Below are 24,404 nucleotides of genomic sequence, written 5' to 3' on the forward strand. Positions count from 1 at the left end.
GTCACAGATTAGTGGAAATTAAAAGAAGACTGAATTAAATGCAAGGCATGGGCTTCCCAGGTGACTCAGTGGTAAACAATCTATCTGCCAAGCAGGAAAGTAAAGTTCAGTCCCTGGGTCAGGAGGATCCCCTGGAGAAGGAAATGCAACCCACTCCAGTATTCGTGCCTGGAAAAATCCCATGAACAGAGGAACCTAGTGGGCCCTAGTCCATGGGGTCAAAAAAGAGACCAGTTAGCGATTGAACAACAACAACAAATTCTGGAATATTAATAGAAAAAGTATATTAGTGGAAAAACTATCAAAATCCAAATTTAGCATTATATTAAGGTTGTTTCTTAGTTTTGGTTAATGCATCATGGTAAGTTGTTCACATTAGGGGAAACAGGGATATACTGTAACTTTCTGTGTATCTTTCCCAACTCTTCTCTAAAACTAAACATATGGAAATAGAAAGTTCCTGCATAGAGGAGCTGAGGGATGCAGAAGTGGTTATGAAGGCTTCAGCCAAGTGGCTGGGACCGTGCAGTTACAAATGACCGAAGGAAACTAAGTCAGAGGCCATTCATTTTCCAGAGTATTCTTTGGGACCCTACTGGTCCCTTGTGATGTTCCAGGAAAAAGTGGTCCAACCTGGTTGGAAAATCATGCTTACTTTAGCTTGTGCTTGGTGATTAATGGCTTAAATTAGCAAATTAAAAGACTCTAAGAATCTGATTTTCCTTAAAGAAGCCTCGTTAATTATTTTCATTTAAGTGTTTCCCAAATGCCTTTCACTCCAGAACCTATTTTCGTGTACCTATTAATATTTTGAGAAATGTGTTCTTCAATGGACAATTCTTGTCTAGAAATATCTGGAATTGTCAGATATTTCTAACATCTGCCCTAGATGGTCAGCTTTAGATATTTTGAAATGAGTTGAACATGCAACTTTGGAAGGTACAGAAATAGACAAATAACACATAGTAACTTTTGTTCTTGATACATTCTGCTTTCAGGAGCATTGGGCAGCGGAAGGGTTAGCTGGTATTTGCCCTGTGCACAGTGGGGTCTCAATCCAGAAATGACCTGCTAGCCAGATTCCTTTCAAATGAAATATTCCGTATGTCAACAGTCTTATCTTGGAGGTCTTTGAAAATTATCTGTTGCCTCTCAAAGAATAACAAACATTTGAAGTTGTTTTTTGTTTTAGCTACATTGGGTTACATAGGAAACTTTTAGATAATCTTTTGTATTATTTCATTAAATTTGAATGTGATTAAGTGTAATGTATTGTTTGTTCCTGGCTGGGGAAATGGTAATATTTTCAGTTTCTTGTCACAAAAATCCTCCCACTGTTGTAAGAAATGCAAACACTGACAGTTGTAGCCTGCTTAGTGAAAATAATGATTTATTTGTAACCTTTACTGTCACTATAATGTTGCCTCCAAAACATCACTCACTAGTCAAGGTGTGTGTGTGTGTTCTTAGTTTCTGTATTGGTGTCTAATTTTACTTTCTCAATCTTAGAAATAGTGATTGTGTAGTTCCTGGACTCCTCATGGGCACAGATAATTTCTCCTGCATCTGTGGTCAAGGAGTAAATGGAGCCGTGATGACTAAGGACCTTCATTGGATGAGAGCAATTTAGTGATCATTTCTGGATTTTGTTTTTGTTTTCCAGAGTTGCTATAATGGAAGTCAAAGGGAAAAAAAAATTAACAGGTAAAGGTACAAAGATGTCACAAGAAAAAAGCAAATTTCATAAAAACAATGGTAAGATACTCAAAACATGCTTCCCTTGTGGTGGTTTTGTCTCTTGGAGGGAGGGTTTGGTGGGATGAGAAGGGATGTAGCAGATTCCAATCTTCATGGGTTAGAGTTAGGATTAAAATGGCGGACCCAGTGTCACTGTGTATGAGTGATTGATATGTTTACTGGCAAGCCAGATCTTCAGGATTTCTCATTGTGATGTCTTTACTGTTCCATCAGGTGTCAGTATTACAAAATAGAAAAGTCAATGACGAATTTCCTAAGCAGTCTTTATGTTTTTTTTTTCTTTCAGCTAGAAATTTTGAGGTATAAACATTTTGAATTTGTCTATATGATGTACTTCCTAAGTTCTAAATGTTCATTTTATTCTTAGACTCCTATTATGTCGTTAACCCCCAAAATACACACACACACAAAGACATAAATAATATCTCATCTTGTGATGTGTGCTTAAAACAGAAATACACCTGACAGTGGTGGGTTATCTCTAGAATTATGAGCAGTTTTTACTGTGTATTTCTATACTTTGTAGGTTTTCTATGATGAACCTATGTTATAATTTTATAATCAGAGGAAGTTTTTAAATTTTGTTGTAATTTTTTAAGTCCTCCTGTGCTCCATTTTGAGAGAAGGACAAAGTATGTTTCACTAAAAAATGTGTAATTTTCTGTAACAAATACAGCCCAGTGGATAAAAGATCCAGGCCCAGGATCACTGAACTAATAACTATTTATTATTGTCACTAGATTCAGGTTCTTCAAAGACATTCCCCAAAAAAGTTGTTAAGGAAGGTGGACCTAAAATCACATCTAAGAACTTTGAGAAAACTGCCACAAAACCTGGGAAAAAAGGTGTGAAGCAGTTCAAGAATAAGCAGCAAGGGGATAGAATACCAAAGAACAAATTCCAGCAGGCAAATAAATTCAACCAGAAGAGGAAATTCCAGCCAGACAGTAAAAGTGATGGTAAGCACTGATTTCTTCAGTGTGGTTTTTGCAGAAGCTTGCCCTGCCTGATGTGAAGACCTGACTCATTTGAAAAGATCCTGATGCTGGGAAAGATTGAGGGCAGGAGGAGAAGGGGACGATAGAGGATGAGATGGTTGGATGGCATCACCGACTAATGGACATGAGTATGGGTAGGCTCTGGGAGTTGGTTACGGACAGGGAGGCCTGGCGTGCTGCAGTTCATGGGGTCGCAAAGAGTCAGACACGACTGAGCGACTGAACTGAACTGACCTGAACTGCCCTGCCTGAACCATTGTGCACAGGGACTCTTGAAGTCTGTTAGAGACCTCCTGTTCTTGTTCCATGACAGGCAGTATCTCGGGTGGAGATGGGAAGGTGGTAGATGGGATTAAATAAACAACAGAAAGCATCTTCTCCATTTTCCAGGGTTGCTACTGGTGTCTTTATTTTTACTTTCGAGAGTTGCTATTATTGTCTTCTTTATTTTTACAAAATTGTCCTCTAGTGCTTAGAATTCCTAGGCCCTTGCTAAATTCCCCTGGCTGTGGAGTTAGGCTAAGTTGTAATGGGCTTTATACATTGGACTCTCAATGAAGCATTCCTTTCTGTAGGCTTACATTAATGAACTCATTCATTTAGCAAACAAATACTTGAGTTTTCTGCACACTGTCATCAAGAGACAGTGAAAAGAAATTAATAACCAGTGAGGGTACAAGCCCCAGGTAATCAGCATGGAAGCCAGCCTTAAATAACCAGTGTCCTGGTGAACGAGATACATGTAGATACTGCTCTCACAGAGCTCAGGCCATTCTAAGAGTATTAGCTTATCATACGGCTCAGACCTGGTAAACCGTTCCAGAGAAGGTATATAATATGTCATAGATTTGACTTGAACTGGTGCAGGCTAGGTTGCTAACTGATTAGAAGTGCTGGCCTGGCTATTCTTTGTCTGTTGAAACAAACTACTACTCTCTTCATCATGATGATGTTCAAGGGGTGGTCTCTAACTCAGAGCGTTGCTGTCTGTTGTACAACCTGCCCTTGCTGTGCGTCTTGCTGACCTGCAGGTGCCTTCTGTGCAGCGTCAGGAGACTTTCTCTGCTGTCTTTCATTCCCTTTTTCTCCAGCATGCTGGAGCCTGACACTGCCCTTTTGCTGCCAACTGAGACCATTGCCAAGGGGCCTTCTTAGTCCAGTCCCTGAGCCCTGGTCCTTGCTCTCAGCTCTGCCTAGGGTTGCTTGCTGGAGGGACAGCAGCCTTAAGACAGAGACGTAGGGAGAGAGGAAAGGAGGGAGATTTTCATTATTTTTCATGAGGCCTGAAGGATTTTTTCATGGTCTAGCCCTTTTCTCTTTTCCCCTTTTCTTCCAGGCCTATCTACTCTTACCTTGCTTCTCTCTCATAGATCCTAATTCTTCCTTTCCACATTGGTATTCTTTTTTTTTAATTTTCTTATTTTTGGCTGTGCTGGGTCTTTGCTGTGATGTGCAGGCTTCTCTTGTTGCAGCCCACGTTCTAGAGAGCATGAGCTATCCAGTTACAGCTCACAGGCTTAGTTGCCCAACAGCACGTGGGATTCCCTGACCAGGGATCGAACCCGCGTTCCCTTCATCAGAAGGAGGATTCTTAACCACTGGACCACCAGGGATGTCCCTACACTGGCTTTCTTGATACCTGCATTTTAAGTGCACACACATTCTCATTAAAGAGTGGCCCTCGTTCCTTTTGCTATAGAAGATAAGTTCCCTGCATCTCAAAGTGGAACTCTGATTTTCTCATTTTAATACCAGCAACTGAGGGGGACTGGATACAAGTCATTCCCAAAACTGGTTATATCTCCTGCAGCCAAACATGGCTTATGTTGAGGGTGCCCAGATATTTTCACAATTAAATGAACTGTGGATCGGTTACTATCCTCTGCTGTGTAGTACACGATGTCCTAATATTAATAGTGAATATGCTTCTGTTGCCTGTAATCTTCTGTTATTAGATTGGGAATAAGTAAGTGAGCAGTAAGGGGAGTAAAATACATTGTAGTATATGATATGCCATTAAAAATTACATTCTTGAGAATATTTAGTTTCATGGAGGAATACTTAGAGTATAATGATGTTTAAGTAAAGACATCAAGGAAATTAATATAAAATATGTGTGGGGGGAAAAAACAAGAAGGAAATGAAATTTTAGTCTCTAGGTTTTAAGATTATAGGAGAATTTTGTTTTTTGAATATATTTTCTAATAAGAGACGGGGCAATATCTAGAAATAACTAATTCTCCGAAGGGTTTTTTGCAGGGTACTCATGTAAATAATACCCATCTTATTAAGTTCTTTGTTTGGCCTCATTGGGATTTTTTTTTTTTAATCCAATTAATAAGTTGCTTAGATTGTGAAGATAAAAAAATAAGCAGTAGAAAGATACTTTTATAGCATGACCCTAATTGTAGAGAACTTAGAAATTTTCACTGTGCATTGTCATGAGTAACAGACAGCAGAGAATAAAGTTTCAGAGCCATATCTGGGTGTACATCCTGTCTCTGCCACTTAGGAGTTACGTGACCTTGGATAGGGAGCTTATCTGCCCAGTATCTTTCTTTCCCTGACATGAGAGGGAATAATAACAGTACCCACTTCACAGAGCTGTTGTAAAAATTACTTAATACGTAACAGCACTCAGTGAATTTGTGACTATTGTTTTTCCTATGTTAACTTGGACTAATTTCTGTTTTCATTGAGAACTGACTATACCTAATGTCCAATGATCTTTATGTTCTAAAGTAAAATTTTAATTTTACAATGGAAAAAGATGCTTAAAAATTTGTAATTGATTTTATAATCCTTTTAGTTTCCTTTTTTTTTCCTAATAGGTGTTCTATTAAGAATCAATTTGTTGAGTGAATGAACAGTTGGTGTCAACCAAATTTAAAATGTGTAAACTGCTCGGAAAATGAAATAAAGTTTAAGTTGATAGGGAATGATTTTCCCCCTTCTAGTTCCCACAATGAGTATTGATCTTGATTACTGATTGCCATAGGTACCAAATTTGCTCTGTGTTTATGGCACTGAGAATGTTAAGTGTAATTGAAAATAATTTCTGTAATGACTAGAGTCAGCGGCCAAGAAACCCAAATGGGATGAATTCAAAAAAAAGAAGAAAGAACTGAAGCAGAGCAGGCAACTCAGTGATAAAACCAACTATGACATCGTCATTCGGGCAAAGCAGATTTGGGAGATCTTAAGAAGGTAATGCTAGTTAATGACATCTTTATTGAGCTCTTGGAGATGATGGAGGAGTAACAGTATACTTTGTAAATAGTGAGATGTCCTAAAATAAATCACATAGCACTTTGGTTATTTAGGGATTTTTCTTAACACACCCGGAGAAGGCACTGGCGACCCACTCCAGTACTCTTGCCTGGAAAATCCCATGGACAGAGGAGCCTGGTAGGCTGCAGTCCATGGGGTCGCTAAGAGTTGGACACGACTGAGCAACTTCACTTTCACTTTTCACTTTCATGCATTGGAGAAGGAAATGGCAACCTACTCCGGAGTTCTTACCTGGAGAATCCCAGGGACGGGAGGCTGCCATCTATGGGGTCACACAGAGTTGGACACGACTGATGCTGCTTAGCAGCAGCAGCAGCAGCAGCAGCAGCAGCATAACACACCAAGAAAGGCATCACTGTCTGGATGTGTGCCCTTTACAGAAATGCGTGGAATCATTAGGATGGCATCAAGATCTGCTTAGGAAACGGTATGAGAGTTAAAATGGATTTGATGTCCTTCCTGAGAAATTTCTGAGAAAATGGAGGATAGTTCTTTTTGGCTAGGTTTTGAAATACTTGAGTATTTGGTATCTTGGACTTGTTTTATTATTTGCTTTGCTTTTAAGTTCTGGCTGTTAAGATTTAGATTGATACATGAAATTATACCTTGTGAGATGAGTTTCTGCCTTTGAGAAAATTACTTTTCTCTAGCTGCTCTGGAATAGTAATTTTAATGTCAAAGATTTGCTTTCTTTGAAGGGAAGATCATACTGAACTGCATGAACGTACACTGGTACGGTTTTTAGTTTTGTGTGTTTAAAATAATGTCTTTACTTAGGCTATGTTTCCTGACTCTTTTATAGAAAAGATTGTGACAAAGAGAAAAGAGTGAAGTTGATGAGTGATTTGCAGAAGTTGATTCAAGGGAAGATTAAAACTGTAAGTAGGGCGTACTCATAGTTGCAATTTTAAGAACTAAATTGACTCACTCTCAGTAAAGGGTAGTTGATTATTTATTACAGATGAAATTGTTTCTGTTTTTAATATATTTGGCTTCAGTTTTCAAATACCTTTTATAATCTCTCTGAAAAATTTAATAGAGACCTTACTGCTGGGAAATTACCAAAAGACTATCAAGTATTTGGCTGTTCATTTTAAAATAATTTATTTAAATCAGTGTGTTCTTGGCTCGGCTGTTAAAGAATCTGCCTGCAATGCGGGAGACCTGGGTTTGATTTCCTGGATTGGGAAGATCCCCTGGAGAAGGGAAAGGCTACCCACTCCAATATTCTGGCCTGGAATATTCCCTGAACTATATAGTCCATGGCGTTGCCAAGAGTCAGACACAACGGAGTGACTTTCATTCACTCAATGTTCTCTTAAAGTTATCTCAGGGAATTTATTAGTTCAACAGTGCTTGTTATAATCTCTTACTGTGAACTCTGTAAGTTCTAAATGCTGGCTATTTTGAATGTGCAAAGCAAACATTACTTTCTTCCTTGCTTTTATAAGCATTGTACAAAGGATCTTTAAAATATAGTAGATTTGGGAGTTTTAAAGTGATTTTCATTATTGCTCTTTAATCCTGTTTTATAGTAAACTTCTATTGATTCTTGTATATTTGGATAAATACTTAGTGATATTTGGGCTTCCCTGATGGCTCAGACGGTAAAGAATCCACCTGCCAACACAGGAGATGTGGTTTCAGTCCCAGGAGAAGGGAACAGCTACCAACTCCAGTATTCTTGCCTGGAGAATTCCATGGACGGAGGAACCTGATGGGCAACAGTCCATGGGGTTGCCAAGTTGGAGACAACTGAATGCTAACACTTTTACACTTTTAGTGATATTCACTTATAAGCCAACAGACTCAGTATCTTTGGAGACCCTGGGGGCCTGCCTTTGTCGAACCATGTACATAGGTCTAAACAAATGCTGTATTGAAATTTGAAGGACTGTTTTCCAATAGCAAGTTCCCAGCTGCTGCGTTCTTAAAGCCAGCAAGATCTTTTTAGGATAGACCTACTCATCTCTAACAGTAACCTCTTATGCTCAATTTATAAATCATGCATGCTTAAGATCCTTCTCATTTACCCTTAGGTTATTGTGACTACTGATGCCCATGGACTTGGGAATTAATCTGTGCTTTTAGACAAGACAGCCCATTTATTCTTTACTGTGTGCCAGCAGCATTGGTAACAAGTGCATACTTTGTATCCTTTAGCTTAGTCTTCATCCCTATTAGATATTTGATAGATTCAAGGGATTAGAACTTGTAAACAGTGTGCCTGAAGAACTATGGATGGAGGTCCGTAATATTGTACAGGAGGCAGCAAACAAAACCATCCCAAAGAAAAAGAAAAGCAAGATGGCAAAGTGGTTATCTGAGGAGGCCTTACAAATAGCTAAAGAAAGAAGAGAAGCAAGAAGCAAGGGAGAAGGGGAATAGCATATCCAACTGAACGCAGATTTCCAAAAAACAGCACAGAGAGACAAGAAAGCCTTCATGAACTGTACGTGAAACTAGAAGAAAGCGACAGAAGGGGAAAGACAGAGATCTCTTCAGGAAAACTAGAAATATCAAAGGAATATTTTGCCCAAAGATGGGCACAATAAACGACAGAAACGGTAGAGACCTAGTAGCCATTGAAGAGATCAAGAAGAGATGGAAAGAATACACGGAAGAACGGTACAAAAAAGATCTAAGAGAACCAGATTGCTGTGATGATGTGGTCAGTCACCCAGAGCCAGACAGTCTGGAGAGCAAAGTCAAGTGGGCCTTAGGAAGTACTGCTGTTAATAAAGCTAGTGGATATGATAGAATGCCAGTAAAACTATTCAAAACCCTAAAGGATGATGCCATCAAAGCGTTACATTCAATATGTCAGCAAATCTGAAATACTCAGCAGTGGCCACAGGACTGGAAAAGGTCAATCCTCATCCCAATTCCCAAGAGGAGTAATACTCAAGAATGTGCTAACATCAGACAGTTGCTCTCATCTCCCATGCTAGTAAGATCATGCTTAAAATCTTACATGCTAGGCTTCAGCATTATGTGAACCAAGAATTTCCAGATGTCCAAGCAGGGTTTAGAGAAGGAAGAGGAATCAGAGAGAAAATTGCCCACATTTGCTGGGTCATAGAGATCGGGAATTCCAGAAAAACATCTACCTCTGTTTCATTGACTACTCTGAAGCCTTTGACTATGTGGATTATAACGAACTGGAAAGCTCTTAAAGAGATGGGAATACCAGACCATCCTACCTGTCTCCTGAGAAATGTGTATGCGGTATAGAACAAGAAGCAAGTATGGAACAACTAATTGGTTCATGATTATGAAAGAAGTATGACAGGGCTGTCTGCTGTCACATCATGAGACGTGATATACGCTGAGCACATCATGAGAAATGGCAGGCTGGATGAGTTACAGGCTGGAATCAAGACAGGCGGGAGAAACATCAACAACCTCAGATATGTGGATGATACCACTCTAATGGCAGAAAGCGAGGAGAAGCTAAAGAGCCTCTTGATGAAGGTGAAGAAGGAGAGTGAATCAACTGGCTTAAAACTAAATATTAAAACTAAGATCATGGCATCTGGCCCCATTACTGCATGGCAAATGGGGAGGGGGGGTGGGTGGGCAGGGAGTGGAGAACAACAACAGCATCTGGGCTCAAAGAAATTCATTCCAGAGTCGTAAGGATAGCAAGTTTCTTAATTTCTCATAAACTTACTTTCATCTATAAATATCTAATAACACCAACTCACTTTTAACTCGACATCGGAAAAATAATTTAAACCACATACATTGGTTACATAGTAGGTAATCAATATATGCACAAAACAGCCTAATTTAAAAAAATAATAACTATTTATTTATGGCTGCACTGGGTCTTCGTTGCTGCACCTGAGCTTTCTCTATTGGGACATACAGGGGCTACTCTAGTGGTGGTGCAAAGGCTTCTCATTGCAGTGACTTCCTTGTTGCAGAGCATGGGCTCTAGGCACATGGACTTCAGTAGTAGCAGCTCTCAGCTCTAGAATGTAGGCTCAGTAGTTGTCGCACGCAGGCCTTGTTGTCCCACAGTGTGTGGGATCTTCCCAAACCAGGGATTGAACCCATGTCCCCTGCATTGACAGGTGGATTCTTAACCACTGGACCACCAGGGAAATCTCAGACTGATTTTTTAAAATTATTTAAAAAATTTTATCAAAAATGTCTATACAGATCTCCCTTAAGCAAATTCTTCTACAACCTGTGACTTTGATGAAGATACACCTTTACCTTCAGATTTGTTAGAATTTAAAAATTTAAAGACAGACTTAGCAACAGGTAATAAGCACTATTAAAATAGACTAGTATATAAAAAGTAATAGTGCATGACTGATTATCTGTGGTTATTGCTTTAGAAAATTAATCAGGAAGTCCATCAATGAGGATCTAATCCATCCAGTAGTTGTGAGGGGGTTAAGGTTGGAGAATCAGATTTGAAATACTTTTCTAGGAATATAACTGGATGTATATTCAGGAATTATAATGAAAATGTGAGAAATGGAGTGATTAGCTCATAATGTAATTGCAGTGTGTATCAGGATATAATTATTTATGTAGCAAGACTTTGGTTGGCAAAGCCAAACATTCCTAGATCATTTATATTAAAAAAAAAAAAAAAAACATAGCATAATAGAATTTTTGCCCTGGAAAATTCCTCTTTTAGGTAAAGTAACTGTCAGAGAAATGAGAAATACAATATGTATAATCATTGTACAGATTTGGTTTGGTTTTAATTATAATGATAAAATCTTACAAAATAGTTAAATCCAGTCCTATCTCAATGCCATACAGTAGCCAGCAAAACCAAAGAGTGCCACTCTGAACAATTAAATAAAGAATTGTACTCCCAAGTAATGTAGATTTGATTAGCCATGAAGACTCCTTTTTTTTTTTTTCTCACAAGGAGTTGTAAAAGAGGGAGCAATACAACATAAGTAATATGATAGAAACATACATTTTCAGGGAGATTTTGTCTAAAGGCCCCAACTGTTTTCCTACAGATTGCATTTGCACACGATTCAACTCGAGTGATCCAGTGTTACATTCAGTTCGGCAATGAAGAGCAAAGGAAACAGGCTTTTGAAGAATTGCGAGGTATTTCTTATATGTATTTTGTAATCATTGGTATAAAGTTGCTTGTTTTCTCTTGAAATACCCAACACTGTGTTGAAAAAGAATTCTGTTGAGGAATAGCAGAGTGTCCTCGGCAGGACCTTTTCTGTTTTTGTGTGTTTTTTGCCTGGGACAAATAGGGAGTGATTTGTTTGTGTTCCCAGGATTGTGCGTTCAGTTCTCTCCTTGTTTCTGGAGGTTACCCAATCATTGTAATGTATTTTGTTTTTCAGGTGATTTGGTTGAGTTAAGTAAAGCTAAATATTCCAGAAATATTGTTAAGAAGTTTCTCATGTATGGGTGAGTTGTTTTATTTATAAAATATTTTAATTAGTTTTTTAAGATTTGGATAACGTATTGTGTGCAAATGTTTCTTAAAAATCTGTGACCATGATAGTAGCCTTAAGCAGATGCTGGTAATGTTTGCAAGGAATATGGTCTTAAAAAACAGTTATTGAAAAAATGTAAAAGTAGTATTGCCTTCATTGACCTTACAAGTGTATCTTGAAGTCCTGGAAGAAGAGAAATGGTTATAATGAACTTGTAATTCGTCACAAGTTATTTAGAGGTTGGAGTGGTGGGAGGGGCAGGTGAGTAGACCAAACCAGGGTGAGTGGGTTAGGAAATGGCAAGATAGGAGGATTTCCTAAACCAGGTGGGATTAATACTCGTCTTGCCCTCCCAAGTATAATAATGTGCCAAAATGTGCTAACCAACAACCAAACAGTACAGCTGGCAAATTCCTAAAAACTGTATTCCTGACTGGAATTATTGGCCTCTTGATTATTTTAGGATAGAATAGAAATACTTGTGATTAAGTCCTGTTTTAAAAGAGAATCCTGGGATATATTTTATTCATATTATCCTGCACTTTGACTTTTACCTTCTCCTTTTCTCCTTCTACCCAACTTCTTTCAAGCTAAACAGTTTCCTGATGGGAACGGACATTTATGGAGCACTTACTATGTGCTGCTTACAGTTCTCAGTGTGCCTTAACTCATTTATCCTCACAGTAACCTTATTCTTTCCATTTTATGACTGAAGAAGCTGAAGCACAGAGCAGTTAAATATCTTGCTCAGGCAGTCTGAGCTGGTCAGCAGAGCCAGGTTTCAAACCTAGGCAGGCTGCGCCTCAAGTCATAGAGAAAATTTGCTGGTGGTCCAGTGGTTAGGATTCCATGCTTTCACTTCTGAGGGCCTGTGTTCAATCCCTGGTTGGAGAACTAAGATTCCCATAAGCTGCACAGCATGGCCAAAAAGAAGAAAAAAGGCAAGGAAATACAAGGTAGAAATACAGGGCAATTTGGTTTTCCTTCTCACAGCATTTCTCTGGGGTAGTCACTCCCACACACACAGTGATGAGGGGTCTCAGGAGAAGTGTGTGTGTTTTGTCACCACCCAGCTTTCTCCTTGTATCACTTACTTTTCCTGTGGTCACATCGGATTTAGGAGTAAAGCACAGATCGCAGAGATAATACGAAGCTTTAAGGGCCACGTGAGGAAGCTCCTGCGGCACGCGGAAGCGTCCGCCATTGTGGAGTACGCCTACAATGACAAAGCCATCCTGGAGCAGAGGAACATGCTGACGGAGGAACTCTATGGGAACACGTTCCAGCTTTACAAGGTGATGCTTCAAGACAGTTTTTTCCTCGAGATTTACTTTTCCTTTGTGCTGTTCCTTACCTTCCAGTGCTCTGTATTCAGAATGTATTTTTCCTTTGGTGGTTCTTTAAAGAGACTGTCTCCTAGCCTTTATCCTCTTGGACTATTTTGTCTCTGGTGTATTGAGCAAGGGATCATACTTAAATTTCTCTTTCCCTGAGCACTATCTTTAAATCCCCTATAAATTAAAACTGCTTGCATTACTCCTTTGCAAGTACTCTTGTGTACTGCTTCAATACTTCTGTTGCTACAGTAGTCAGATAGACCTAGGAAGATTCTTAATGGAGCTTTGTAAACACCGGCTAACCAGCCCTGGTTGAAGGGCATCGAGCTCCCTGTTGGCTGTGGCTGACCCTTCTCTGGGTCCTACGTGGAGAGGACGCAGAGTGGAGAGACCCAACCCTGGGTGTACTACAAGGCTAGTAGTGGGACTAGGACAGTTAAGGGATCTAGTTCAGACCTTAGACACAAGTACACACATTTATCTCAAGGGAGATGGATTGGTTCCTGGGTTGCTTCTGCTAGTCAGGTTCCGCTCCTGGCTTGAACTTAGTGCTCCTTTGTCACAGTCACTCTAGGAATATCCAGCTAATCACAGAACACATGGTGGCAAGACTTTGTTAACTGACTACTTGGTCTTGTGAATAGGCACTTATTAAGTGCTTGGCAGGTCTTTACTGGCTAGCTTTTGATTTGGTTGGTTGTTTAGCCTGAAAGTACAATGGTGTACATCAAATGAGAATTAGGTAATCAGGAATTACTCTGAATATATCCACAGAGGTGCTTTTATTATGTAAATATGGGAAATCTAAAAATTTAAGTTTATGGTAAATGACTCTAATTGATTTTCTTTGGTCTAAAGTTGGAGAAACGTGATCAAATTTAGAGGGGCTTGATTTTTCTTCTGTTGCAGTCAGCAGATCACCCAACTCTGGACAAAGTATTAGAGGTACAGCCAGAAAAATTAGAGCTTATCATGGATGAAATGAAACAGATTCTAACTCCAATGGCCCAAAAGTAAGAAAACTTTTTTTGTGTTTTATTAACAAATAGCATTTGAAAGGGGAAAGTTTTATGTAGCCTTTGCATAGGAAAGGTGAATAGTTTGCCAGTTACGGTCTACTATATAAATTAGATTGTGAGACTTAAAAGTCCATGCATGTGGCCTACTTGGCATTAGGGCGTTGCTCTGAAACCAGACTTCCTGGGTTGTGAATCCTGGTGCTTTCCTCAATTACTGACTCTGTGCCCTTGGGCAACTTAACTTCTCTGTGCCTTAGTTTCCCTATCCAGATAATTATAATAACAGTGTTTATTTCATAGAGTTTTATGAAAATTAAACGAGTTAATATTTCTAAAGCGCTCAGAATAGTGCTTTGCCATTAAAAGCAGCTTATTTTTGCCTTCTACTTGAAAATTCCATGTGAACTTAAATTTGGTGCCTGATCATTAACCTACACTGTACATCTGAATTCATCATGTGTCACGCTAGGAGGCTTGGATCAATTAGGTGTTGTTGCAATTGCTGGCTCAGGCGGTAAAGCGTCTGTCTACAATGCGGGAGACCTAGGTTCGATCCCTGGGTCAGGAAGATCCCCTGGAGAAGGAAATGGCAATCCACTTCAGTACTATTACCTGGAAAATCCCATGGACAGAGAGCCTGGTAGGCTACAGTCCATGGGGTTACAAAGAGTCGGACACGACTGAGTGACTTCACTTTCACTTTGATCTGTTTAGGTTTTAACTGCGGAAATGTTTTTGTTAAACGGGTACATTATAAAGGAGGCATGACAAAAAGAAAATAGCCATTAAAATGTAGTCCACATGTGGATTTCTAATCACGTGTCCATTGTTGGGTAAAAGAAAGTTAATGGCTTTATTGAAGAAAATTGAGTGTGTTTTGAATAATAATTTCATATTTGCTGTTTAGGTACTAGAAATTTGTATTCTGGTCTTGGTTGTAGATGGCACTAATATTTTTAGAGGTCTGTAAGTTTTTTTTCAAGTCTTGGTGTTGCTGAAGGTAGTCTTTTTATGACAAATAACATTTGCTAAAACCATTTCAGTTGTTTTGATTATCTTAGGACAACCAAAGTTACCTATCTCTGTATTATTATACTACCATTTCTGACCGTTTTTTTTTTTTTTCTCTTTTCAGAGAAGCTGTGATTAAGCACTCACTGGTACATAAAGTATTTTTGGACTTTTTCACCTATGCACCCCCAAAGCTAAGATCAGTAAGTTCTTGGTTTTAGTTTTTAAACTGAAACATTGAGTGCTGTGTAAAAATGTGAAATACTTCTTTCATGTATATTGGTTTTTGAAATTTTTAAAGAATTGTTTCCGTATTTAGAAAATATAATGCTCTCTACTTCCTTTGAAGAAGTCTACTTCTTCCATTTAGACTTTTTAGTCTATGGAATTTAGACTAAATTCCATTTAGACTTTTGCTAGAAAGACAGTAGACCTGACCATAGTTTTATCAGTTCCATTGAATTTTCATATTTTAATTACAATCTGGAGAGTATACTCTAGCTTAACATAATCAGAAAATTAACTAACACATGGAGGAATATTCAGCATTCAAGGAGTTTGAAATTCACCTTTATTGATACCAAAAAAAATGAAAAAGAAATTATATTGGTGTTAAAAGGTGACTGGAGGATACTTAGGTAAAACTAAATGGACCGTGAAAGACTGGACCTTATATAAGAGTGAAGGTAAATTGCACTGCCCTTCAAGTCAATGATGGGACTATAGATGAGAATTCATTTAGTCCCTTGAATTTTGCTTGCTTCATCATACTGTGAATTCATTGTCCGTTTGTTCTCATTCTAATAATAAGCAATAACCAAATAATGAGATTCACATTTTTTTTTACAAATATGCCAGATTGAACATACATAGGAATTTTGACCCTCTCAAAATTGACATGCAAATTAGTTTTCCAAGTGTAGCCACCTATCTAAGCACGTAGTTTAGTGAACGTAGCAGTTGCTGCTTCTCTTTGGAGAAGAGCTCTCGTTTCCTGCACAGTATCTCATAGTTCTGGATTTTCTGAGGCAGGACTTTATTTTCAGAACTGAGAAAATGATCATTTTAATATATTCCATAAAGTGTTTATCTTTAGTGTTGAATGTGTTTTAGTAATAGCAAAAAAAATCATTGGGAACTTAGTGTGAATATAAAGTAAACAGACAAATCTTTGTGGGCCCTGGGGCATTTTCAATAGAGAGATGTAAACAAAAACAAAGAAAAACCTTTGGAGATGAAAGAAGCATGATTGGAATATATGTGTAACTCCCCAACTGGATAGCTTTGAAGAGATTCATAAGTTTAGATATGTAAGCTGAAAGCTATACTCTTGAAAAGGGTTGTAAGATAGTTATAAGTGGAATTTTTTGTTCCTTATTGATAAAAATAGGCTACTTTTCTCCTTCCTGGCAGGAGACTTTGTATTTATTTAATATAAATTTTTAAAATTGGGAATGGATTAAACTGGCCCTGCAGCTGTTAGCTGGCAGAACTCATCTTGTCCTATATGCTTGTCTTCCAAATATAATTACAAAATATATGCATACATTGAAAACAGAAAATAAAGACTAAAAATAGCTAAAATTACTTCATAATACTTTAATGACTGGGTTTTACTAAAAGGTAATTAATGACTGGGTTTTACTAAAAGGTCAGTTCAGTTCAGTTCAGTCGCTCAGTCGTGTCCAACTCTTTGCAACCCCATGAATCGCAGCACGCCAGGCCTCCCTGTCCATCACCAACTCCCGGAGTTCACTCAGACTCACGTCCATCGAGTCAGTGATGCCATCCAGCCATCTCATCCTCTATCGTCCCCTTCTCCTCCTGCCCCCAATCCCTCCCAGCATCAGAGTCTTTTCCAATGAGTTAATTCTTCTCATGAGGTGGCCAAAGTACTGGAGTTTCAGCTTTAGCATCATTCCTTCCAAAGAAATCCCAGGGCTGATCTCCTTCAGAATGGACTGGTTGGATCTCCTTGTAGTCCAAGGGACTCTCAAGAGTCTTCTCCAACACCACAGTTAAAAAGCATCAATTCTTCGGCGCCCAGCTTTCTTTATAGTCCAACTCTCACATCCATACATGACCACAGGAAAAACCATAGCCTTGACTAGATGGACCTTTGTTGGCAAAGTAATGTTTCTGCTTCTCAATATGCTATCTAGGCTGGTCATAACTTTTCTTCCAAGGAGTAAACGTCTTTTAATTTCATGGCTGCAGTCACCATCTGCAGGAATTTTGGAGCCCCCAAAAATAAAGTCTGACACTGTTTCCACTGTTTCCCCATCTATTTAAGTGAAGGCCTAGTCTAAATGTCAATATAGAGATTAATTTTTCTTAAGAGAAATGTTACTTAAGTGTCTTGATGGTGAATTATTAATGTGATTTCCAGAGGTAATCCATTGATAAACTAAAAAAAGAAAAATGTTTTCAGACAAAATTATTATTTTGACTTTTTTGGAAGAACGTTTTATTTATCTGGCTTTTTAAGTTAAAAGCTCTCTTCTTATACCACAGCCAGTTCTTAGATTTCTTTTTTCTTGAAAAGTCATTGAGAATATACTATACATATACAGTTAACCCTTGAACAGTATGGGAGTTAGGGGTACTGACACTCCTGTCCTCTGTCCTCAGTCAGAAACCCACCTGTAATCATCCCTACCCTATCAGGGATGGGGATTTACCCAACTGTAGATGGTATAGTGCTGTAGTACATATTAGTGAAAAAAATTCATGTGTAAGTGAACCTTCTTCAAATCACACTCAGGGGTCCACTGTATACATACTTTTCTGAATAGACTTTGATGAAACTTAGGTATTTTAATAGAAATTGCCTGTGGGCAATGTTTACTGCGTTTGATAGAAAAAGAATGTTTCTAGGAAGCAGTTATATATATGCATGCCTGTCTACAAAATTAAAATTTAAGTTGTTTGCTACCTATACTCTCTGCCTTTCATTCTCTGTGCATTACTGCTCCTTACTAGACAGACTGTGAAAAGCAAAAAGAAAGAGTAAACCAAAGCCCTGACTGCATTTATTCCCCAGGAAATGATTGAAGCCATCCGAGAAGCAGTGGTGTACCTGGCACACACGCACGATGGCGCCAGAGTGGCCATGTACTGCCTCTGGCATGGCACGCCCAAGGTAAGGGTCAGTCAGGAATTGCATTTTCAGTCTCCTTGGGGTCTTGCCCTGTTGTGCACAGCATTGTCTTTGCAAAGTTGTACCTCAAGGCCTCAGAGAAACCGGCTCCTCTTTGAGCTTCTTGTTGCTTCTCTGCTGGAGTCTTCAAGTTTGAAAACCTTGTGTTGCCATTGTATGGGAAGGGATCTGTCAAGCAGATAAACACAGTATTTGTTGTTTAGTTGCTAAGTCGCATCCAATTCTTTTGTGACCCAGTGGATTATAGCTTGCCAGGCTTCTCTGTCCAAGGGATTCTCTAGGCAAGAATACTGGAGTGAGTTGCCATTTCTTTCTCCAGGGGATCTTCCGGACCAGGGATTGAACCTGTGTCTCCTGCGTTGCAGGCAGTTTCTTTACCACTGAGCCATCAGGGAAGCCCAAACAGTGTTTATGTTCGGGTTTTTAAAAGTTTTGATACCTGTCAGTTTCTTTGATTCCTTATTTAATGATTTTAGTGCTGGGAAGGAAGAGGAAAGAAAAGAAAATGTACAGCCATGCATTGCTCCTCTGGATCTCAAGTACTTTGAGGGAAATGCTACAGATCCATATTAATTATAGAAGCTTAATAGAAATGATCCTCATTTCCTTAATTGGTATATTCTCCTTTAAAGGACAGTTGTACTTTGTCCAGTTTTTAATACAAATTTAATTTCTATTCAATAAATAATGTATTGAATGCCATCTGTATGCTTGACTTTTATGCATTTGAAGACAGCTCAGATATTGGAAGAGGGATCTCAGTTTTTAGTATAAAGGAAAGTAGTTTTACCAGGCTTGCCTTGCAGCTGATAATTTCATGCTTCCATATTTATGTCTCAATGGAATGTCACAAAGAAGTCTAAGATTATAGTAGCTCTGAGAGGAATTCTTATAGTATATTGTATTTTTTTGTTCTGGCTAAATAACTGTTTTCACTAATGAAAAGTATGCCACTCCAGTGGAAGTTTAGGATTATATAAAATTTCTAACTACGAAATACCTTAATCTATAGCTATCTATAACTAAATCTGTAACTGTAAGTTCATTGAGACAATTTTTCTTTTTTAAGGACAGAAAAGTGATTGTGAAAACAATGAAGACTTACATTGAAAAGGTGGCTAATGTAAGTATAAAAACTGCATATTTCTTTTAATACTTTTGAATAGTAAAATTATAGGAAATTAGAAAAATTTAGAAAATTATCAAGAAAATTACTTGTTATTTTATTTCATTATAATCTAAATATATGCATATACATGTATTTTTACATATTATTAAATTTATACAAAATGAGTTTGTTTTTCATTTGACATTGTACTTTGGCAGTTTTCCATTTTTATTAGATAATTTTGAAGACCTTAATATTTAGTCTTTAGGGAAACTGCACTTCAGAAACTTGTTACCTGTTTTCATTATCATCAAAAACATAACAAAGTGAAACTTGTCTCTCTTTTTTCTTCAATTAAATCTTTAGTATGGTCAAAGAAAATTTTAGTTCTAAGTTTTATAATTCTTTGAAATCTTTTTTTTTTTTTTCATTCTTTGAAATCTTTTGGAGATGTTTTAACAGCTTTTCAAATGAAATTAGAGGATATAAAATGTGTTTCTTCTGAGGAAATAATTACCTCAAAAAATAATATCTCTGTATTTAAATAAACTAAGTCATTTTCCATAGTAATTCTAAAATATATGTAGTAATAAGTATTAATTTTCAATTTTTAATTGTTTTTTATATTATGTTTTATAGCTTCTAATTTGCAGGTGAACTAAAAATGAGTGATATCAACAACTTTTCCCTATAAAAAATTCCAGTAAGCACTATTGGCATCTAATGAATACTTGATATAGTAAATGATAATTCAAACTCAGATAAATTAGAGCTCTGAGATTATATACATACCTGTCATCTTCTGTAGGGTTCTAGACTAGGAAGAGAGTATAAAACCATGGAGAAGGCAGCCAACTTGCTTGGAACAAAATGGAGTAAGAGATTCTCTAATGAGTTGTTTTCAAAGTATGAGAATTTTTTATGATTCATCATTAAATCTTTTTGTATAGCATTTTAATTTGAATATTTTGATTTAGAAATGAATAAAAATAGAATGTTACTGGAAAGTTCCCTTATTTGGGAGGGGTGGATAAATTAGGATTTTGGGATTAACATATGCACACTACTATATAGACAGTGAATAATCGACAAAGATCTACAGTGTAGCACAGAGAACTCCATGTATATGTATAACTGAATCACTTTGCTCTACGGCTGAAACTAACACAACATTGTAAATCGATTGTACTCCAATATAAAATAAAAATTTAAAAATAAAATGACATCAAAAGAGAAAGTTATGAAAGATATTAAAAGTCTTCAGTAATAAAGTTAGATTGTTTTCCAATTTTGTTATATCAACAATAATTTTTCTTTGGAGAGCCAAATCCCCGCAAGGCATTGCAAAGTTAATAAATTAGCAATGCAGTGCCTGTTTTATCTTAAGGAGTTGCTTCTAAGGAGGTGAGATAAGCTAATACTGTCCATGGGTTTGGTCTCTGGGTTATTTGGAAGTGTTTAATTTCCATATATTAGGATATACTCTGTATTGTTTCAGTCTTTTAAAATTTATGACTTATGGCCCAGCATATGGTCTGTCTTAATGTCTTGAAAAGAATGTGTGGCTATAGTCCTCTATAAATGTCAGTTAGATCAAAATGATTGGTAGTGTTTTCAGATCATGGATGTTTTTGCTGACTTATTTATCACTGTCTACTTCTGTCAGTTGCTGAGGAAGTGTCGTAAAACTTAGAGCTATAATTGTGGAATTGTCTGTTTCTCACTTAAATTCTGTTCCATCTTCTGTATTCACCCAGTGATATTTTGCACTGCATACACTTCCGTGTGTGGGACTTAAAGAACCAGAAAACCGGTGGTTGTGTACTATAAGCACAGTGTTCTCTACTTTGTTTCCTTCACTTAATTCATCTCAGAGGTCATTTTATTTCTCTCTCTATATATCTATATATCGCCAGAGAAATCCATTGGTTGGTAGCAAAAGTCAAATACCTCTAGAGTTAAAAAAAATTGATATCATCATCTGGGATAGAAAAGAAATATGCCACAAGCTTTGAAAACTCTTCTTTAACATAAAGTAGAAATTCTTTAAATCTTTGGAACACTGTCAGCATTATGAAAATAATTCTGTTATTTAAAGAGTGACAGTTGTGAAAGTCCTAATGTATATTTATGTACTCTCGTGCTGCTATAGTTTTTAAAAGCAATTCACTTCATCTTATTCTCATATGCAGTATATAAGTATATTCTTCTAGTTTTTTTTAGTGTTTCTATTTTTATTATATAAGATTATTTTAAAGCAATTGTGTAATTTTTCAAAAGAAAGTGAAAAATCATTTGTAATCCTTCAACCCAAAGGTGACAGGATTTTTCCTTCCAGGATTTTTTTTGTGTGTATTATGTATATTTTATATATATATTATTTTATTTTTATTTTCATAATTGAAATGCTATACATAGTTTAATGTATTATTTTATATTCCTTTTTTTCCTCCCACTTTGACTGTAATTTTCTTTTGAATTTAATCTTAAAGTAGCTATTCATTAACAGGATACCTATTTTTAAGAGGTATCTGGTTAGTTTCAAAAATGAGTCTCAGCTATTTGATACTGAAGAATGTGCTCCTCTGTTTCTTTCTTTTTGTTACTCAACCTAGAATGTAATTAACTAGGTCCTGATAAGAGAGCACGTTTCTTTGAGGGACTTTTATCTATCCCATTTCTATTATGCTGGATAAGTTGTCAGGTTGATAACCTTAATAAAATAACTCCATGGGTGAAAGAAAAGGGAGAATCTGTGTATCTTTTAACTTTTATTGGTTTCTAATTCCAACAGGGCCAATATTCCCACTTGGTTTTACTGGCAGCCTTTGATTGTATTGATGATACGAAGCTTGTGAAACAGATAATCATATCAGTAAGTAATTTGCATGGTCTTGAATTTAAGTTAAATGGATATATCATTTTTTAACATTTAAGTTTGATTTCACACATAGATGTGTCAAGTGTGCTTTCTGTCAGTATTTGTTATTTTTTAGTTGCTTTAATTAAGCCTAATTTGGAGGGTTGCTTTATTCCTATACAAACCATAATCTTGTTACTTGATATTACTAATAAATATTGCTTTAAACATGTAAAAGACTGCTTAAGTTAGAATAGCATGACTTCTTAGACCATATGATTTGGGGTTGGCCAAAAAGTTCGTTTTGGTTTTTCCATACAATACTACGGAAAAACTCTAATGAACTTTCTGGCCAACCCCATAGTAAATGAAAAATCAGCAATGCAGTGTTTAGATTTGATCAGAAATTTATTTACATAGTAATTCTTCAGTTATTCAGGAACTTACGTCCCCCCAGGCAGAAGATATCCACGACCTTTTTCTCTCGCCCTTTGGAGAAGCTACCTCTGCATAGCTTATCAATACATCTGTCCTGCCTTATCAATACATTGTCCTGACTAAATTTGCCCTCTGAAAAACTGAATATTCTCTTAAAAAAAAAAAACAAAAAAAACCCTGCACCAATATAGAAACTACATTATAAAATAATTTTCTTCGTTCTTTAATTACTGCCCACTTTTCTGACTTCTGATCCTGTGATCTGCTTTTATTTTTCCTTCCTTTATTTCTAGCGGACAAGTGGTGTTGGGCGTGTGATACAGGTTGTAGGGGAAGGGATAAGGGAAGGGTTTTAAAGCCGCCTATGTATAGACACCAGTTGTTCATCTGAAGGGTGTTAGACATAGATGGGGGTCATTGCAGACATCTCAGTGACAGAAGCTGCTTCCACACACTCTGCAGGGAGCAGCATGTGAATGTTCAGAAAGAGGACTGCCCTGTTGGCTGTGGTGGTGCTGAGGCCTCTCTCAGTCCTGTCTGGACCAGTGGAGCTGGGTGATCAGGGAGAGTATCCCAACTAGTGAAGGGGCAGGAGATTTGTTCTCTTAGAAGCCAGCTGTACGTCCCAGTGTGTGAATTTCTCATGCCCTTGCTGTCATTTTCCAGCTTTTCCCTTGACTGTTTTAGGATTGTGATGACTTTCTCTGGAATAGGATTGTGGGAAGAAACAAGTTGGCAAGACTTTCATGTCACTAACTGAGTATTTTGACACGTTCCTTGTGACTTTATTACCCTTTTGACTCCAATCAATAATGCTTGTTTTTCATTCCAGTGACAGAAATGTGAGGCCATAGATTGGCTAATGAATAAAGTTGTTTCATGAAAATGGAAACAGACTGGGCTATTGAACACTTGCTTTTGTTTAATATTTTCATGACAACTAAAATTTGCATAACTGTTCCAAATGGATTTTAAGAGAAACCCAGCTTCCTTCAGAATTTGCCACGATTGTCTGCTAGATTATTTTTTTCCAAAGATTTATCCCACTTACAGTTGCTGTTGAAGCAGTGTTAATTCCTGGTGCTTACCAGCTTGATTCCCACAACTGTTTAACCCACATTCCTAGTGACTTTCTCATACTTACGGTAGCTTACGCTGAAAATGGCCTCATTTGCTGATGTCCTGCCTCTAGCTGACAAATGCTCACTGGGTTCTGTGTATCATTAAACTCTGAGGCTAGCGATAAAATTCTGGAATGCTAATTGTGCTTGCATTTCCCCCGCCCATCCACCACAAAACCTGTGGCAGTATGCAGTGCTTTTTAAAAATACCCAGGAAAGCTTAGTGTTGCTAAGCATTCTGTTTAGGGTAACCAGACTTCTGAAATGGCAGGTTGAAATCACAGCCTGGTCAGCTGAGCCCTCACCTTTCAAAATGGATACTCACTGTTTCCCACCTATTTTGCTTTCCAAAATAAGCAGACTTAAAAATCCAATCCTGGAATTGTGGGTGTGGTGCAGCTGCTTTGAGAGCAGTGAGTCTCTCGAAAGGAAGTAAGTACACTGACCAGTTGCTTTTCGAGAGTGAATAAATATTGATGCATACTTTTACATGTATTATCTCTAAAATGCTGTACAGTTAGGTATAAAGGAAAATAACAGTGAACACCCAGCCTCCCGACTGATTGGGCATGCAGAAGTAAAACTTGGCAAATAGAGTTGAAGTTCAAGACCCTTGTGTCCTCTTTTTTTTTTTAATATAATCTATATATACGCCACCCCCCTTCCCATCCTCTCATATCTGTTCTGATGGATTGGTACTTACTATTGGCATGCATTCCCTTATCCTTTTGCTATATGTAAATGTTTACAGTATTTACATGTTTACAAATTCTATATAAGAGATGTGTGCTTTCTCCTGCAACTTGCTCTTTGCTTTGGCATTGTATTTGTCACTCATCATCAGGGTCAACAAACTTTTTTAGTAAAT

At 37.4% G+C, this 24,404-nt stretch overlaps 1 protein-coding gene across 2 annotated transcripts in view; it reads left to right on the forward strand.

Moving 5' to 3' along the window:
• Window positions 1-24,404, forward strand: part of PUM3 (pumilio RNA binding family member 3) — a 41,386-nt gene that overhangs the window by 2,719 nt on the left and 14,263 nt on the right. For both annotated transcript variants that reach the window (XM_070794596.1, XM_019966016.2), the window contains exons 2-13: window positions 1,664-1,755; window positions 2,499-2,717; window positions 5,828-5,963; window positions 6,850-6,925; window positions 11,042-11,135; window positions 11,387-11,453; window positions 12,603-12,777; window positions 13,729-13,832; window positions 14,974-15,052; window positions 17,893-17,991; window positions 19,079-19,132; window positions 21,912-21,992. In XM_070794596.1, coding sequence (XP_070650697.1) covers window positions 1,674-1,755; window positions 2,499-2,717; window positions 5,828-5,963; window positions 6,850-6,925; window positions 11,042-11,135; window positions 11,387-11,453; window positions 12,603-12,777; window positions 13,729-13,832; window positions 14,974-15,052; window positions 17,893-17,991; window positions 19,079-19,132; window positions 21,912-21,992 — 1,266 coding nt within the window. In that variant the 5' untranslated portion in view covers window positions 1,664-1,673. The remainder of the gene's footprint in view (window positions 1-1,663; window positions 1,756-2,498; window positions 2,718-5,827; window positions 5,964-6,849; window positions 6,926-11,041; window positions 11,136-11,386; window positions 11,454-12,602; window positions 12,778-13,728; window positions 13,833-14,973; window positions 15,053-17,892; window positions 17,992-19,078; window positions 19,133-21,911; window positions 21,993-24,404) is intronic.

Source organism: Bos indicus, chromosome 8 (assembly GCF_029378745.1).
Source record: "Bos indicus isolate NIAB-ARS_2022 breed Sahiwal x Tharparkar chromosome 8, NIAB-ARS_B.indTharparkar_mat_pri_1.0, whole genome shotgun sequence".
NCBI classification, from domain to species: Eukaryota; Metazoa; Chordata; class Mammalia; order Artiodactyla; family Bovidae; genus Bos; species Bos indicus.